General features: G+C 45.2%; 1 protein-coding gene across 8 annotated transcripts in view; it reads right to left on the bottom strand.

The window, feature by feature from the left end:
• The window catches only part of phldb2a (pleckstrin homology-like domain, family B, member 2a), a 321,471-nt gene that overhangs the window by 150,859 nt on the left and 153,920 nt on the right, over window positions 1-16,692 (bottom strand). For 5 of the 8 annotated variants that reach the window (XM_060909198.1, XM_060909201.1, XM_060909199.1 and 2 more), the window contains 2 exons: window positions 2,252-2,380; window positions 165-320 (listed from right to left, as the gene is read on the bottom strand). The exons of 1 other annotated variant lie outside the window; for it this stretch is intronic. In XM_060909198.1, coding sequence (XP_060765181.1) covers window positions 165-320; window positions 2,252-2,380 — 285 coding nt within the window. The remainder of the gene's footprint in view (window positions 1-164; window positions 321-2,251; window positions 2,381-16,692) is intronic. 2 more of the 8 variants (XM_060909202.1, XM_060909204.1) reach the window with 1 other exon arrangement.

Below are 16,692 nucleotides of genomic sequence, written 5' to 3'. Positions count from 1 at the left end.
CTTTAATATGTTTTTATATAAACAGAAAAATATTATGATTAAGCTTTACCCCTTCCAAACTAGTACACTTACAATGTTTTTGGTTTCCTGCAAATTAAATGTATTTTTCTGATGGACACAAACCACAAATCCTCACTCAATCTCCCATATACACATACACACACCTTGTGTTTGACTAAGCTGTGCTGGTACTCAGTAATCTCTTCAAAGAGTTGCTGGATCTGTGTCTCTTTCTCTTCAGCCTGGCTGCTCTCTTTCTCTAGCTGCTGAAACTCAAGGTCCTCAAAATGCTTCATCTCTGTCTCCAACATCTCTGTGTCCTGAGATGACAAATACATACATGCACACACTAAACACAACACAATTCAGGAACATATAAGTCAGGTCCTGGGTCATTCATATATTACAGTTGTGGTCAGAAGTTTACATATAGTGACATGAATGTCATCTTGGATATGAATGTCATGGCAATATTTGGGCTTTCAGTAATTTCTTTGAACTGTTCTTTTTCTGTGGCAGAATGTACAGCCTACATCTTTAAAAAAAACACTAGAATTTGATGCACAAGTTTTAAATTTCTTTGGGTTTTCTGAAATCAACACAGGGTCAAAATTATACATTCAGCACACCTAATATTTGGGTAAAATGCCTCTTTGCAAGACTCACCTTGACCAAACACTTTTGTTTACCATGAACAAGCTTCTGGCAGAATTCTGGTTGGATATTTCATGACTCTTCATGGTAGAATTGGTAGAGTTCAATTTAATTTTTATTCTTGGCATGGATTCAACTTATAAGCACAGTCCATATATTTTCAATAGGGTTGAAGTCAGGACTTGTTTTAAGCTTAATGTTAGCCTGCTTTATCCTCCACAATCAGCTCTGATGCGTATTTGGATTCACTGTCCTGTTGTAAGTCCCAAGTCGTGTTCAAGTTTCTGATGGTTTATGCTGAAGAATTCTGAGGTAGTCCTCCTTCTTCATTATTCTATCCACTTTGTGCAATGAACCAGTTCCACTGGCAGCAAAACAGCCCCAGAGCATGATGATCCTACCACCACCACCACCAGCTGGTACAGTGTCCCTCTGTACATGGTGGTCATTGTGGCCAAACAACTCAATCTTTGTCTCATCTGACCATACAGCTATCCTCCAGAAGGCTTTTTCTTTTTCCGTGTGGTCAGCTTCAAACTTTAGTTAAGCTTGAAGGTGTCAATTTTGGAGCAGGGGGTCATTTCTTGGATAGCAGCCTCTTAGTCCATGGTGATCTGAACTGTAGACAGTGATCCATCAGCTTCCAGTTCATGGCAAGACTGTGCCATGGTGGTTCCCAGATTGTTCCTGACCATCCAAACCATTTTCCTTTCAGCTGAGAGTGACAATTTGGGTTTTCTTGAAGCAAAGTGGCTTGGCAAAGTGACTACACCTCACAATAACTTGGATACAATTGTTTGAACTGATCTTGGAATTTGCAGTTGTTTAGAAATGGCTCCAAGACATATTCCGGAGTTGTGTACATCTGCGATCCTCTTTCTCAGATCTGCACTGAGCTCCTTGGACTTTCCCATTTTACTGTGTGCTGGTCAATCCAATGAGTGCTGTAAACAAACCCTTTTTATGAAGGCACAGAGAAGCTACCAGCTGTAGTCAATCATGATCACTAACAGGAAGTTAAGAGACCTTGGCAAGATAAAAGAAATTTTGGAAGTTTCAGCACCTCTGAATTAATAATCTAAGTGAGCATATGTAAATTTTTGATCCTATATGTACAATTTTGACCCTGTGTTGATTTCAGAAAACTCAAAGAAAATTAAAACTTGTGCAACAAATTCTAGTGTTTTTTTTTTCATTCAAGATGTATGCTGTACATTCTGCCACAGAAAAAGAACAGTTCAAAGAAATTACTGAAAGCCCAAATATTGCCATGACATGAATGTCATGGCAATATCAGGACATGAATATGCAAACTTCTGACCACAACTGTATATTGTTTATTTTCTTATTAAATCTTGAGCAGTGTCTCGCACTTGTTCGTCTGCACATAGTAGAAAGCACATCAATAAGGCCATAGACACAGCACATACCAAATCATTCTAGGAGAGCCTCCTCCCAAAGTGAAGAAAGCAGACTGAATAAAGAAGACAAGAGGAGCCCAGGAGACAAATTTTTGGAACAAGTATGTGTTTTAAAAGCTGAGACAGCAGAGGAAAAGCTGAAGAGAGTAAGAGGGGCCCACAGATAGCTGACTGACCCTGACAAGCTGACTCTGAAGCTGTTCCTTCAGTGCTTCAGGACATGAGTCCAACTGGCTCTTCTGCTCCAAGACCAGCTCTGCTAGCTTCTCTAGTTTAACTCTCTCAGTCTCCAACAGTGCCTTGTCCTGTTACAGCAACGGTGGCCCATGTGCAGGCATACACAAAATACACATACAAAAGATAAGGATAGAAGGGATAGAAAGTGCAAGGCTAAGTTAGTGAAATGGAAAAAGAAAAGTACAGGTGGCTGCACAGTTAAATGTAGCTTAAATGTAGGGTCACTAATATTTGTAAAGGGAATATCTATAAAATGTCTAGAAAAAGACATCCCCCTCCAAAAGTATTGGGAAATCAATGCCAATGTATTTGTTTTTGCTATACACTGAAGACATTTTGGTTTGAGAGGAAAAGATGAACAGCAGAATTTTGGTTTTCATTACCTGATATGTCATGTTCTAAGTCACCTAGATGTGACAGAACATAACACCTGTTCTTTAAACCCACCCATTTTTCAAGTGATCAAAAATATTGGACCATATGCTTGCTTGACAGAGGGCAGCACGGTGGTGTAGTGGTTAGCACTGGTGCCTCACAGCAAAAAGATCAAACTTATGCCACTTTTCCACTACAAACACGGCTGAGTCGGGCTGAGCCATGCCGTGCTGAGTCGGGCTGAGCGGGGCTGTTGGAGTTGCATTTCGACTACAACTGCGCTGAACCATGCTGGCTGGAAGTGGGTGGAACATTGGGTGGAGTTAGCGAAAGTGGGTGGACGTCAGGTGATGTCGTTAAGCAGCACAAACAGTGACATCAGTGAGCTTTTAAGCGGTAGTCTCACGACCCGAATAGTAAACAATAAACATGGAGGACATGGAGTCGTTAGTGTTGCTGGTCTTGGTGCTGTGGCTTGTTGTCACCGACAACGCGGACAGATACTGGCAAGAGCGTATAGATGAGGCGAGGCGCATAAGGCTTCAGAAATTCTTGTAATTCGTAATTATTCTCCTTCCGGGTTTACGGTGTTTACAGATCCCAGCGCGCTCGCGGGGCGTGTGTGGGCATGTGAGGACACTCCTCCTCACCAATCAGTGCACAGGGGAGTGTCTGCTCACGCCCCCAGCCTCACTCGGCACGGCTTGGCTCGCTTCAGCCCCACTCCAAAACGGTGCGAGTTTTAGGGGCTAAGCAGGGCTGAAACAAGCTGAGTCGTGCTGGTTTTTGGTAGTCGAAACGCGAGCCGTGTCGGGCTGAAGTGAGCTGAAGCGAGCTGAAGTGAGCTGAAAAAGGGTAGTGGAAAAGGGCCATTAGTGGCCAACAGGGGCCTTTCTGTGTGGAGTTTGTATGTTCTCCCAATGCCTGCATGGGTTTCCTCTGGGTACTCCAGTTTCCTCTCACAAGCCAAAGACATGCAGATTAGGTCAGATGGCTACTCTAAATTGCCCATAGGTGTGAATGTGAATAGTTGTTTGTCTCTGTATTAGCCCTGCGATAAACTGGCAACCTGCACAGGGTGCACCCCACCTCCTGCCTGAAGTCAGCTGGGATTGGCTCCAGCTTCCCCTGTGACGTGGATAAGCATTATAGACGATGGATGGATGAATGAATGAATGTGATTGACAGGTGTTTCCTTTGCCCAGGGGTGTCCTGTTAGGTTGACTGTCCCTAAACAATAAATAGCTCTGGATGTCTACTCTTTGTACCCTGGTTTTCACCTGTAAGGAATGCATTTGTTGTTAAAAAGGATAAACCAACAAGAAGACCAGAAAGCTGTCTAAAGGAGAAAAGCAAGCCATTTTGAAGCTCAGAAAAAAAGGGAAAATCAATCAGAGTCATTGCCCAAGGATTGGGCACAGATCCTGGAAAAGAAAGAAACCACTGGTGTACTAAAAACCAGATATCAAACCCATAAAACAAACAAAAAATCCTCCAAAAAGGCAGGAATGAAGGTATCACAATCCACTTGAAAAAGACTTTGGCATCCGAGGTTAGCATCCTCTTTTGGCAATGAGGGTTAGCATCCAAAACTGCAGCTCCCATGAGGGAGCACCAACACAAAGCTACAGACAACCTTTCTGAAAGATACTCCCAGGGTTATGTGAGGGGGGGATGAGCACACCAGATGGATGGATTTCCTGACTGAATATTGACAATGGACTATAATGTGAGCAACCTGTTTTATGGTAAAATTTGCAAGAACCCGAGACATCTGAGGATCCACCAGACCAAGATGGGCTGCACAAGGAGGAAGCAAGTAGAGCAATGCACAGTGTCAGTGCCCAGCACTGTATCTGGTGAAATAGTAGTGGAGCAGGGGCCAGAGTCACCCCACAGTGTCCAGAACCTCCATGCTCTACATGCTGCACCAAGCCAATGGTCTGAATATCACTGGGTCTTGTGGCCTACCACCCACAAGGAGACTGAGTGGTGCCAGTTTGCAAAGGATGTTGATGCTGCTCTCGAATGATAATCAAGGAGGCAAGTGGATCAGTGACTCCAGTTAATGTACACACTGCCAGCATCGATGCTGAGAGATTTGGCAATCAATCAGCCAAAAGCCAATAAGAACACAGCTAGGTCAAATCTTTGCAAAGTCAAGATCACCCAGCGCAGGAAAGAGCTAGAGTCTTTAAAACATCAGTTCAACAAGGCAAGAGAGGATGACAAACCACCCCTTGCAGAGCTTAAAATCCTAAGACAGTTGCTCATCTCCTTCTGATGTACTGAGTGGCACAGGACAAGGGGCAGAGAGAGGGCCTGCAAGCTCACTGCCTTTATAGCAGAAACCCTTTGGAATCACTTAAGAATTGCTTGGGCAGAAGTGAATCAGGACCATTGCATGCCTAGAAGAAAACATTAACCAACATCTCTGTGACACTTACAGTGACAGTAGGAGGGAGAAGACCTGGCCCTCTGCAAAGAGCTAATTGCACCACCTGAACTGGACAAACATCCTGTTTAACATCAAGGAGCTCACCCTGACAGAAGTTACGAATACAGGCTAGCTGAGCTCTGGAGCCAAGTGAAGTGCTATACAAAGTGTATAAACATTGCCAGAGACTCCTGGAGAGACTGTGGAGACTCATCAGGGAAGTATGGCATAGGGGCAGCCAAGCAGTGTAGACATGCAAAAGGTGTCTGGACGCCAAAGGAGGAAAATGCAAGTGACATCACACAGTTCCAAACCATCTCCCTGCTCAGTGTGGAAAGCAAAGTCTTTTTTATCGTACTTGCTAACAGCACTCCTGTACCTCCTGAGGAACTGAACATTGAACCCCCAGGTGCAGAAGGGAGGAGTCCCAGGTATTCTGGGCTGTATAGAACACACATGAGTGGTTACCCAGTTGATCCACAAGACAACAGATAACAGAGGAGACCTGGAAGTCATTTGGCTTGACCTTACCAATGCCTATGGATCCATCTATCCATCCATTATCTGTAGCTACTTATCCTACACAGGGTCGCAGGCAAGCTGGAGCCTATCCCAGCTGACTATGGGCGAGAGGTGAGGTTGCCAGATCATTGCAGGACTGACCCACAGAGACAAACAACTATTCACACTCACATTCACACCTACAGTCAATTTAGACTGTAGGTGTGAATGTGAGTTTCACACTGTAGGTGTGAATGTGAGTAGGTGAGAATGTCAGGTTAGGTTAATTGGTGGCCAATTAACCTAACCTGCATGTCTTTGGACTGTGGGGAAAACCCAGAGGAAACCCACACAGACATGGGGAGAACATGCAAACTCCACACAGAAAGGCCCTCGTTGGCTGCTGGACTTGAACCCAGGACCTTCTTGCTGTGAAGCGACAGTGCTAACCACTGCACCACTGTGCCGCCCACCTATGGATCCATTCCACATAAACTTATAATAAAAGCACTGACAAGATACCATGCTTGAGAGAGGAGAAATGTACTTGACTACTACAATAGTTTCAGTTTAAGATTCATCTCTGGGACAAAAACATCTGCATGGCATCACCTAGTGAAAGACATCACCTCTGGGTGTACCATATCAGTGTCCTTGTTTTCCTTGGCGATGAACATACTTGTCACGTCAGCAGAAGTGGAATGTAGGGCTCCTCATCCAGATGTGGCACACATCAACCTCCAATCACAGCCTGAATTGATGACCTGATTGCCACAAGAACATCAGTGTCAAGATTATGATGGCTCCTCCAAGGGCTGGAAAGGCTCAATATATGGGCAAGAATGAGTTTCAAGCCAGCCAATCCAGGACCTTGGTCCTGAGGAAAGGAAGAGTGTCTGACAAGTGCCACTTCTGTTTGCGAGGAGTCCAAATTCCATTGGTGTCTGAGAAGCATGTGAAGAGTCTGGGGAAGTCCTTCAACTGCACCCTGAGAGACACTGCAGTGGTCCAGTAAACGCATACAAAGCTGAAAGCATGGCTATCAGTAGTGGATAAGTCAGGGCTTTCAGGAAGTTCCAGGCATGGATTTATCAGCATGGTATCTTGCCAAGACTTCTTGGGCCAGTGCTGATACATGAAATTCCATCTATGACCATCATGGAGGGCTTCTAGTGAACCATCAGCCATGGTGTAGTGTGCAACTCAGACACAAGCCAGGGGCTGATCACCCCCAGCTGGGTCACCTAGGTGAGGTTGTGTAAGACCTGAAACATCTAATGACCTTGGTTTCATCACTAATGATGTGTCCAAATTTTACCATCTTGTGTTTCAAGAAACCTGAGAGCAGAAATATAGAAGACATACATACAGTGGTGCTTGAAAGTTTGTGAAACCTTTAGAATTTTCTATATTTCTGCATAAATATGACCTAAAACATCATCAGATTTTCACACAAGTCCTAAAAGTAGATAAAGAGAACACAGTTAAACAAATGAGACAAAAATATTATACTTGGTCATTTATTTATTGAGGAAAATGATCCACTATTACATATCTCTGAGTGGCAAAAGTATGTGAACCTTTGCTTTCAGTATCTGGTGTGACCCCCTTGTGCAGCAATAACTGCAACTAAGCATTTCTGGTAACTGTTGATCAGTCCTGCACACCGGCTTGGAGGAATTTTAGCCCATTCCTCCATATAGAACAGCTTCAACTCTGGGATGTTGGTGGGTTTCCTCACATGAACTGCTCACTTCAGGTCCTTCCACAACATTTCAATTGGATTAAGGTCAGGACTTTGACTTGGCCATTCCAAAACATTAACTTTATTCTTCTTTAACCTTTCTTTGGTAGAATGACTCATGTGCTTAGGGTCGTTGTCTTGCTGCATGAGCCACCTTCTCTTGAGATTCAGTTCATGGACAGATGTTCTGACATTTTACTTTAGAATTCGCTGGTATAATTCAGAATTCATTGTTCCATCAATGATGGCAAGCCATCCTGACCCAGATGCAGCAAAACAGGCCCAAACCATGATACTACCACCACCATGTTTCACAGATGGGATAAGGTTCTTATGCTGGAATGCAGTGTTTTCCTTTCTCCAAATATAACGCTTCTCATTTAAACCAAAAAGTTCTATTTTGGTCTCATCTGTCCACAAAACATTTTTCCAATAGCCTTCTGGCATTTTCATGTGATCTTTGGCAAACTGCAGACGAGCAGCAATGTTCTTTTTGGAGAGCAGTGGCTTTCTCCTTGCAACCCTGCCATGCACACCATTGTTGTTCAGTGTTCTCCTGATGGTGGACTCGTGAACATTAACATTAGCCAATGTGAGAAAGGTCTTCAGTTGCTTCGAAGTTACCCTGGGGTCCTTTGTGACCTCACTGACTATTACACGCCTTGCTCTTGGAGTGATCTTTTTGGTTGACCACTCCTGGGGAGGGTAACAATGGTCTTGAATTTCCTCCATTTGTACACAATATGTCTGACTGTGGATTGGTGGAGTCCAAACTCTTTAGAGATGGTTTTGTAACCTTTCCCAGCCTGATGAGCATCAACAACGCTTTTTCTGAGGTCCTCAGAAATCTTTGTTTGTGCCATGATACACTTCCACAAATGTGTTGTGAAGATCAGACTTTGATAGATCCCTGTTCTTTAAATAAATCAGGGTGCCCACTCACACCTGATTGTCATCCCATTGATTGAAAACACCTGACTCTAATTTCACCTTCAAATTAACTGCTAATCCTCAAGGTTCACATACTTTTGCCACTCACAGATATGTAATATTGGATCATTTTCCTCAATAAATAAATGACCAAGTATAATATTTTTGTCTCATTAGTTTAACTGGGTTCTCTTTATCTACTTTCAGGACTTGTGTAAAAATCTGATGATGTTTTAGGTCATATTTATGCAGAAATATAGAAAATTCTAAAGGGTTCACAAACTTTCAAGCACCACTGTATAGAGGCAAACCACTCATCAGCAGTAAAAATCAGAAGGCCAAATTGGAATAGGCAAATAAATATAGAAATGAGCCACAAATGTTGAGCCAAGCTCAAACTCTACCAAAGTGATGACAAGGCCAAAGTATGGAGAAAGAAAGGACCTATTCATGATCCAAAGCACTAGTCAAGCATGGTGGAGGTAGTGTCAGGGCTTGAGTTTGCATACCTGTTTCTGGAACAGGATCACTAATCTTTATTGATGATATAAGTAGATACCCCAAGGGTTGCTGCAGCACGTGTGGACAAGTGCTGATCAGCACTACTAAGAGAGATATTTCATCAAGTCATTTTATTTAAAAAAAAAAAGTTATTATTCATTTTAATTTTGTATGAAAGCAAAGACCAAGTCTTTATCATTATTTATGTCCACTTTTTATGTGTATTAATGTAATATTTTATCAATTAAACAACAACTAAATACAGGCTACTCCAGCATTCGGACAGCACATTGGCCTAGTGGGTGACAGCCTGTTCGCAGAGCATGTTGCTTTCTGATGACTCATTCAATTTCCCATTGGTTGGAATCTCTTGGAAACACCAACAGACGAATAGATTGTCTCTTCAACTACATTTTTGTATAATAATTATGCCTGTCACCCCACTATAAGTGGTTGAACTATTTAATTAAACCTTTCGTTCAGATTACAAAATGGCTTAATAAATGTAAAATCTGTCAATTTTTAGATAAATAGAAAGCTTAGATGGTCTATTTAAAAAATATTGGTGTGAAGTCAAATAATCTAATGCAAAACTACACCTCGTGAGTTTATTAGCCTGAGTCTACTCACCTCAGACATCAACTCTTCGAAAGAAACATGACAGATCCAGCATGGACAGAATGACAAAAAGTGACACAAATGCTCAAAGTAGTTGATGTTGCCTCTCAAATATACAAAGAATTATATAAGTAATCACTTTCTAAACCCATATTATTTCCCTTACATTAATCTTGTAGCTTAAATTTGCATGGATATTATGGAATCATTGCTGATGTTTCTTCGCGTCTCTATGGCTGATTCAGGTTTTAAAATCCTGATATATAGCAAATAAATGGCAGTAGTCACAACTGCCAACAGGCGATAATAGAAGAAGCTATTAGTAAACATTGCATGTTTAGCAAGCTACTTTGCCAAGTTGAAAAAAATATGAATTTCTCTCTGCATGAATGATTACATCCAAAAAAAATTAATTACATTTCATACCACAACAGCAGCTTTCATGAAACAATTAAATAATTAAATATTATTATCCCAAAATACCACATTTATAACTTCATGAATTTAAAATTATGTAGGCCTAGGGACGTTAAAACTAAAAGATATATTATAGGGATTTTTGATGTCAAACATTTTTAATTCAGTTTTTTCATATATTGTATAGGTGACTGTGGCAGCAGGGGCGTGGCTGAGCGTCAATCTGTGAATGGAGGGCGGAGTCAGGGAAGGTGAGTGTTCGTGTCACTACACCTGTTGTCAATTAATGCATGTTTGTGCGTCTCCTCCAGTGATCACGCTCTATAAAAGGAGAGTGAGAAGGGGAGGTCGGCGCCGAGGGCTCGATAATAGCCTGTGTGCGCGCGTGTGTGAGAGAGAGTTTGAGCTGTGTGCTGAAAAGCAGCAATAAAGAAAAGAATTAAGAACGCAAATAACTGCCTGCTGCTTCTGTGCTCCACCCACATCAGGGTCTTGCTACATTGGTGCCAAAACCCGGGACGAGTGCAGAAGGGAACAGCCCCATGGAGGAGTCCTCGCCGTTCAAGGACCTGATCCATGCCCTCGCCACAGCCCAGCAGAACCAGCACCAAGCACTGGTCACCCTCCAAAAGGAGCAAGAACAACAGTTCGAAGCCTTGGTGCTGGCCCAACAAGAAGATCGCCAGGCGTTCCGGCACCTGCTCGCGTCGGCAGGGCCCATGACTGCTACCAGAGCAGACTCTCCCCACCTCACACTAATGAAGATGGGTCTGCACGATGATCTGGAAGCCTTCCTCGTGCTCTTTGAGCAAGTAGCGTAGGCGTGGGGGTGGCCGGTCGACCAGTGCGCGGCGCGCCTCCTCCCCCTGCTGACAGGCGAGGTGCAGCTGGCTGCGCTGCAGCTCCCCACCAACAGCCGGCTCGTGTACGCGGACCTCCAATGAGCCATCCTCCAGTGTGTCGGCCGCTCCCCCAGAGCAACAACGGCAGCACTTCCGCTCGCTGCGCGAAGGAGATCAGCCAACCAGTCATGTTCGGGCAACAACTCCGGGACACCTGCTGGCGGTGGCTGAGGGCAGACGACCACAAGGCTGAGGGAGCGATTGACCTGGTGACACTGGAGCAATTCATCGCGCGACTTCCAGAAGAACTGGCAGAGTGGGTCCAGTGTCATCACCTGGCATCGCTGGACCAAGCTATTGAGCTGGCAGAGGACCACATGGCGGCAGTTCCGATGAAGGAAGGTGTGTCTCCTCTTCTCCTCTCTCTCCCTCTGCTTCCCATCCTCGCCCCATTCCCCCACCACGGAAGCGGGGGCCAGCTCCCCCCCAGCCAGCCCGGCGCACCTGTGGTGTCCTCCCGTTTTCCCCTTCCTTGTCTGTCTCTCCTCCCCCCCAGGTGAGTGATATCCATAACAACACCAGTGCAGAGGGAGAGCCTGGGCCGGTGTGCTGGAGCTGCAGGGAGCCGGGACATCTCCAACATCAGTGCTCCGCGATGGAGGTGGGCAAGGTGGTCCGGGTCCCCGACACGCCAGAAACTGCCCTTGATTGGGCCAGAGCATATCGTATACTGGTAAGTGTCCAAGGGGATACGTACCAGGCTTTGGTGGATTCCGGCTGTAACCAGACCTCAATACACCAAAGCCTGGTGCAAGGTGAGGCACTGGAGAGAGCACAAGTGGTGAAGGTGTTGTGTGTGCACGGGGATGTTCACAATTACCCTTTGGTGTCCGTCCACATTCTATTTAGAGGGGAAAAGCATAGTGTAAAGGCAGCGGTTAACCCTCATCTCACCCGCTCGCTGATTTTGGGGACTGATTGGGTGGGTTTTAAGGAGTTAATGATGCACATAGTAAAGAGTGGGTCCTGCAATAATCTGTCTGGGAAAAGCCCCTGAGTAGCATTGGCGGGAGAAGCTGTCACAGAGCCGTCTACGTCAGCACCGCATCAGGGCGATATGCGGAGTGAGGAGTGCCCCGCCTCTCCTCCCTCTCTCAGGGATTCCCTTGGGGATTTCCCATTGGAGCAGTTGCGAGACGGGACTCTGTGGCATGCATTTGACAAAGTGAGAGTAATTGATGGTCAAATTCTCCAGCCGAATGCGATGCCAGCCTTCCCCTACTTTGCTATTATTAAGGATAGGTTACACCGAGTAATGCAGAACACTCAAACTGGCAAAAAGATAGCACAGTTATTAATTCCAAAGAGCCGCCGGGAACTCATATTCCAGGCGGCTCACTTTAATCCCATGGCCGGACACTTAGGGCAGGATAAAACACTAGCCCGAATAATGGCCCGGTTCTATTGGCCAGGGATTCACGGGGATGTCCGTCGGTGGTGTGCGGCATGCCGCGAATGCCAATTATTAAATCCAGCGGCCACTCCAAAAGCACCGTTGCACCCTCTCCCTTTAATCAAGACCCCTTTTTAAAGAATTGGGATGGATCTCGTCGGGCCATTAGATCGGTCAGCACGGGGATATCGCTTTATTTTAGTTCTGGTGGACTATGCAATGCAATACCCGCAGTATTGCAGAGGCGCTCTTCCGCTTTATCTCCCGGGTCGGGATTCCGAAAGAAATCCTGACAGACCAAGGCACTACATTTATGTCACACACACTGCGCGAGCTGTATGGGCTACTGGGGATTAAACCTATCCGCACCAGCGTCTATCACCCACAAACTGACGGCTTAGTGGAACGTTTTAATCGAACTTTCCAAAATATAATTCGGAAGTTCGTAAGCGAAGAGGCACATAATTGGGATAAGTGGCTCGAGCCCTTGTTATTTGCAGTACGAGAGGTCCCACAAGCCTCCACAGGTTTTTCACTGTTTGAATTATTATATGGGCGTAAGCGTGAAAATTGGGAGGAGGAAACTTCACCTAGTAAGAATGAAATTCAATACATTCTCGACCTGCGCACCAAACCCCACACACTCATGCACATAACCCAGGAGAATTTGCGGCAGGTGCAAGAACGTCAAGTCCGACTGTACGACAGGGGCACGCGCCTTAGGGAGTTCACACTGGGAGACAAAGTACTCAGATTACTGCATGTCGAGCTCCAAATTGGTTGACAAGTGGCAAGAGCCCTTTAAGGTCACATGGCAAGTCGGGGACGTCGACCTTGAGGTGAGGCGAATGGACAGGGGTGGGGCATTGCAAGTTTACCACCTCAATCTATTAAAACGTTGGAATGAGGAGGTCCCCATGGCGTTGGTGTCAGTAATCCCAGAGAAGGCAGAGCTGGGGCCGGAGGTTCAAAAAAGAAAATTGGCATTGCCTACCACTCTGGTCCTCTGTGGACACCACCTCTCCCCGGTCCAAATCACAGAGGTAGCCCAGTTGCAGAAAGAATTTTCCGACGTGTTTTCGCCCCTGCCCAGCCGCACCCATCTCATAGAACACCACATTGAGACGCCCCTGGGGGTGGTAGTGTGCAGCCGCCCTTACCACCTGCCCAAACACAAAAAAAAGGTGGTCCAGGATGAACTTGAAGCCATGCTCGAAATGGGCATAATTGAGGAGTCCCACAGTGACTGGAGCAGCCCAGTGGTCCTGGTCCCCAAGACCGATGGGTCGGTCCAGTTCTGTGTGGACTATAGGAAAGTCAATGCAGTGTCTAAATTTGACATGTACCCAATGCCTCGCATTGACATGCTGCTTGATCGATTAGGCACTGCTCATTTTTATTCGACACTGGATTTAACGAAGGGATATTGGCAGATCCCCTTGACTCCTCTGTCCTGAGAGAAAACGGCCTTTTCCACACCGTTTGGCATACACCAGTTCGTCACACTTCCTTTCAGGTTGTTTGGGGCACCCGCTACATTCCAGCGGCTTATGGACAGGGTCCTCTGCCCCCACACCACCTACGCAGCCGCGTACCTCGATGATATTATCATATACAGCAATGACTGGCCACGGCACCTCGAACACCTTAGGGCCATCCTAACATCGCTGAGGTGGGCGGATCTCACAGCTAACTCAAGGAAGTGTGCAATTGGGTGAGTGGAAGTATGGTATCTGGGTTTCCACTTAGGCCATGGGCAGGTGCGTCCCCAAATTAATAAGACGGCAGCGATTGCGGTCTGCCCGAGGCCCAAGACCAAAAAGGGGGTGAGACAGTTCCTGGGGCTGGCTGGCTACTATCGTAGGTTCATACCTAATTATTCAGATGTCACCAGCCCGCTGACTGATCTCACTAAAAAGGGAGCACCAGGTCCAGTCCAGTGGACGGAGCAATGCCAGCAGGCTTTCTCTACGGTAAAGGCTCCACTGTGTGGGGGGCCTCTGTTACACTCCTCTGACTTTTCTCTCCCCTTTATTTTACAGACAGACACATTGGACAGAGGGCTGGGGGCCATTCTGTCCCAGAAGGTGGAGGGGGAGGAGTGTCCTGTGCTGTACCTTAGCCGGAAGCTGTCAATGCGGGAAGGCAGGTACAGCACGATAGAGAAAGAGTGCCTTGCCATCAAGTGCCTAGCCTCACCCTCCGGTACTACCTACTGGGACGCCCTTTCACCCTTTGTTCGGACCACGCGCCCCTCCAGTGGCTCCACCGCATGAAGGATGCCAACACACAGATCACCCGTTGGTATCTTGCCCTCCAGCCATTTAAATTTGAGGTGGTCCACAGGCCAGGGGCGCAGATGGTGGTGGTTCCTGTCCCGTCGGGGGGGGGGGGACGAGTCAGCTTCAGGCCGGATGGCTCCCAGGCCTGAGTCGGGCGGTGGGGGTATGTGGCAGCGAGGGCATGGCCGAGCGTCAGTCTGTGAATGGAGGGCGGAGTCAGGGAAGGTGAGTGGTCATGTCACTACACCTTTTGTCAATTAACATGTGTTTGTGTGTCTCCTCCAGTGACTGCGCTCTATAAAAGGAGAGTGAGAAGGGGAGGTCAGCGCCGAGGGCTTGATAATAGCCTGTGTGTGTGAGAGAGTGAGTTTGAGCTGTGCGCTGAAAAGCAGCAATAAAGAAAATAATTAAGAATGCAAATAACTGCCTGCCGTGCTTCTGTGCTCCACCCACATTAGGGTCTTGCTACAGTGATGAAACTATGGGAAAGATAGAGCAAGTTTTCCTCAATTCAGGCAAAGGTTTTCCCCCAAGCACTTCTTGTTTGCCACAGCTATGTTCCTATTGTCTTCTTCAATTATATACAAATTTCTAACAAGAAGAACTGCGATGCACCTGAAACTTCTTTGCACAAACTTTTCCCAGTACAGATTGTTAACTTACTTATTGATATTTTTTTAGATTTCATCATATTTCATAATTTTCATGAAACTGCTGTCCAGTAAAATTGTAAATTCCAAAAAGAGAATGTTATATTGCAGTTCAAACCGGATGTTAATAGCACCAATATTAAGAAAATTATGGCAGATTTACCTTTGAAAATCGACAAAGCAGTCACACCTTGGCCGTTTTGACAAGCAGAAAATGAATAACTTTTTCTATTTTTAATAGTCAAATATTTTAATTTATCCTTCAGATAATAACTTTGAAAAAATCAGACCTAAAATATGCACAAAAGTGTGTTAAAAATGTATAGCAACAGGTATTTTAACATATTTTTATGATTTTACGGATTTTTGAAAATGCCAATTCTGGCATTTTGGCTGTTTTAGTGTAAAAACCAAGTCTGAAACAGTATAATCTTTAATATTTGAAAATGCTGTACTGTCAAAACCAATAAAGCTATCTTAATGAATGCAGTATCATTGTCTTTCTTTTTTTTCGTGGTCTTTCTGATGGACCATTGTAGAAGAAAGTGTGCAATCAAAGCATCACATGATCGGTCACATGACGTCTGTATAAATCAACCTGTTCTGGAAGGACCCTGACTGCAACACTACAAAGTAAGCAACATGAAAACCAAGGAGCACTCCAGACAGGTCAGAGACAAAGTTGTGAAGAAGTATGGATCAGGGCTGGGTTATAAAAAATATCCCAAAATTTGAATATCCCATGGAGCACCATTAAATCCATTATAGCAAAATGGAAAGAATATGTCACCATTACAAACCTTACAAGAGAAGGCCGCCTACCAAAACTCACAGACCAGGCAAGGAGGACATTAATCAGAGATACAACAAAGATACAAAAGATAACACAGCTGCAAAGGTCCATAGCAGAGATGGGAGTATCTGTCTATAGGGCCACTTTAAGCCGTACACTCTACAGAGTGTGGCTTGATGGAAGAGTGGCCAGAAAAAAAAGTAATTGCTTAAGGAAACATTTGGAGTTTGCCTAACATGTGGCAGACGCCCCAAACACATGGAAGAAGTTTATCTGATCAAATAAGACTAAAATTTATCTTTTTCGTCATCATGGGAAATGCCATGTGTGGCGCAAACCTAACACCCTGAGAACACCATTCCTACAGTGAAGCATGGTGGTGGCAGCATCATGCTGTGGGGAAATTTTTCATCTGCAGGGACAGGAAAGCTGGTTAGGACTGAAGAAAAGATGGATGGCACTCAATACAGGGCAATTCTGAAGGAAAACCTGTTTGAGTCAGCCAGAGGTTTGAGACTGGGATGAAGGTTCACGTTCCAACAGGACAATGACATGAAACATATTGCTAAAGCTACACTGGAGTGGTTTAAAGGGAAACATTTAAATGTCTTGGAATGCCCTAATCAAAGCCCAGACCTCAATCCATCCCAATTCTTTAAAAAGGGGTCTCTAAACTTAAAGATTGCTGTACACCAGGGGTGTCAAATTCAAGGCCCACGGGCCGGATATAATTATATACGGCCTGCGAGATAATTTCATATGACTATTATTAATGGCCCGCCAGTAAATAGTGCTCCCACCACTCATAGTACAAATGCCATGATGCACTGCAACAGC

Source organism: Neoarius graeffei, chromosome 25 (assembly GCF_027579695.1).
Source record: "Neoarius graeffei isolate fNeoGra1 chromosome 25, fNeoGra1.pri, whole genome shotgun sequence".
Lineage (NCBI taxonomy): Eukaryota > Metazoa > Chordata > Actinopteri > Siluriformes > Ariidae > Neoarius > Neoarius graeffei.
The sequence above is the reverse complement of the archived record's forward strand: the minus strand, read 5'-3'. Positions and strand labels throughout refer to the sequence as shown.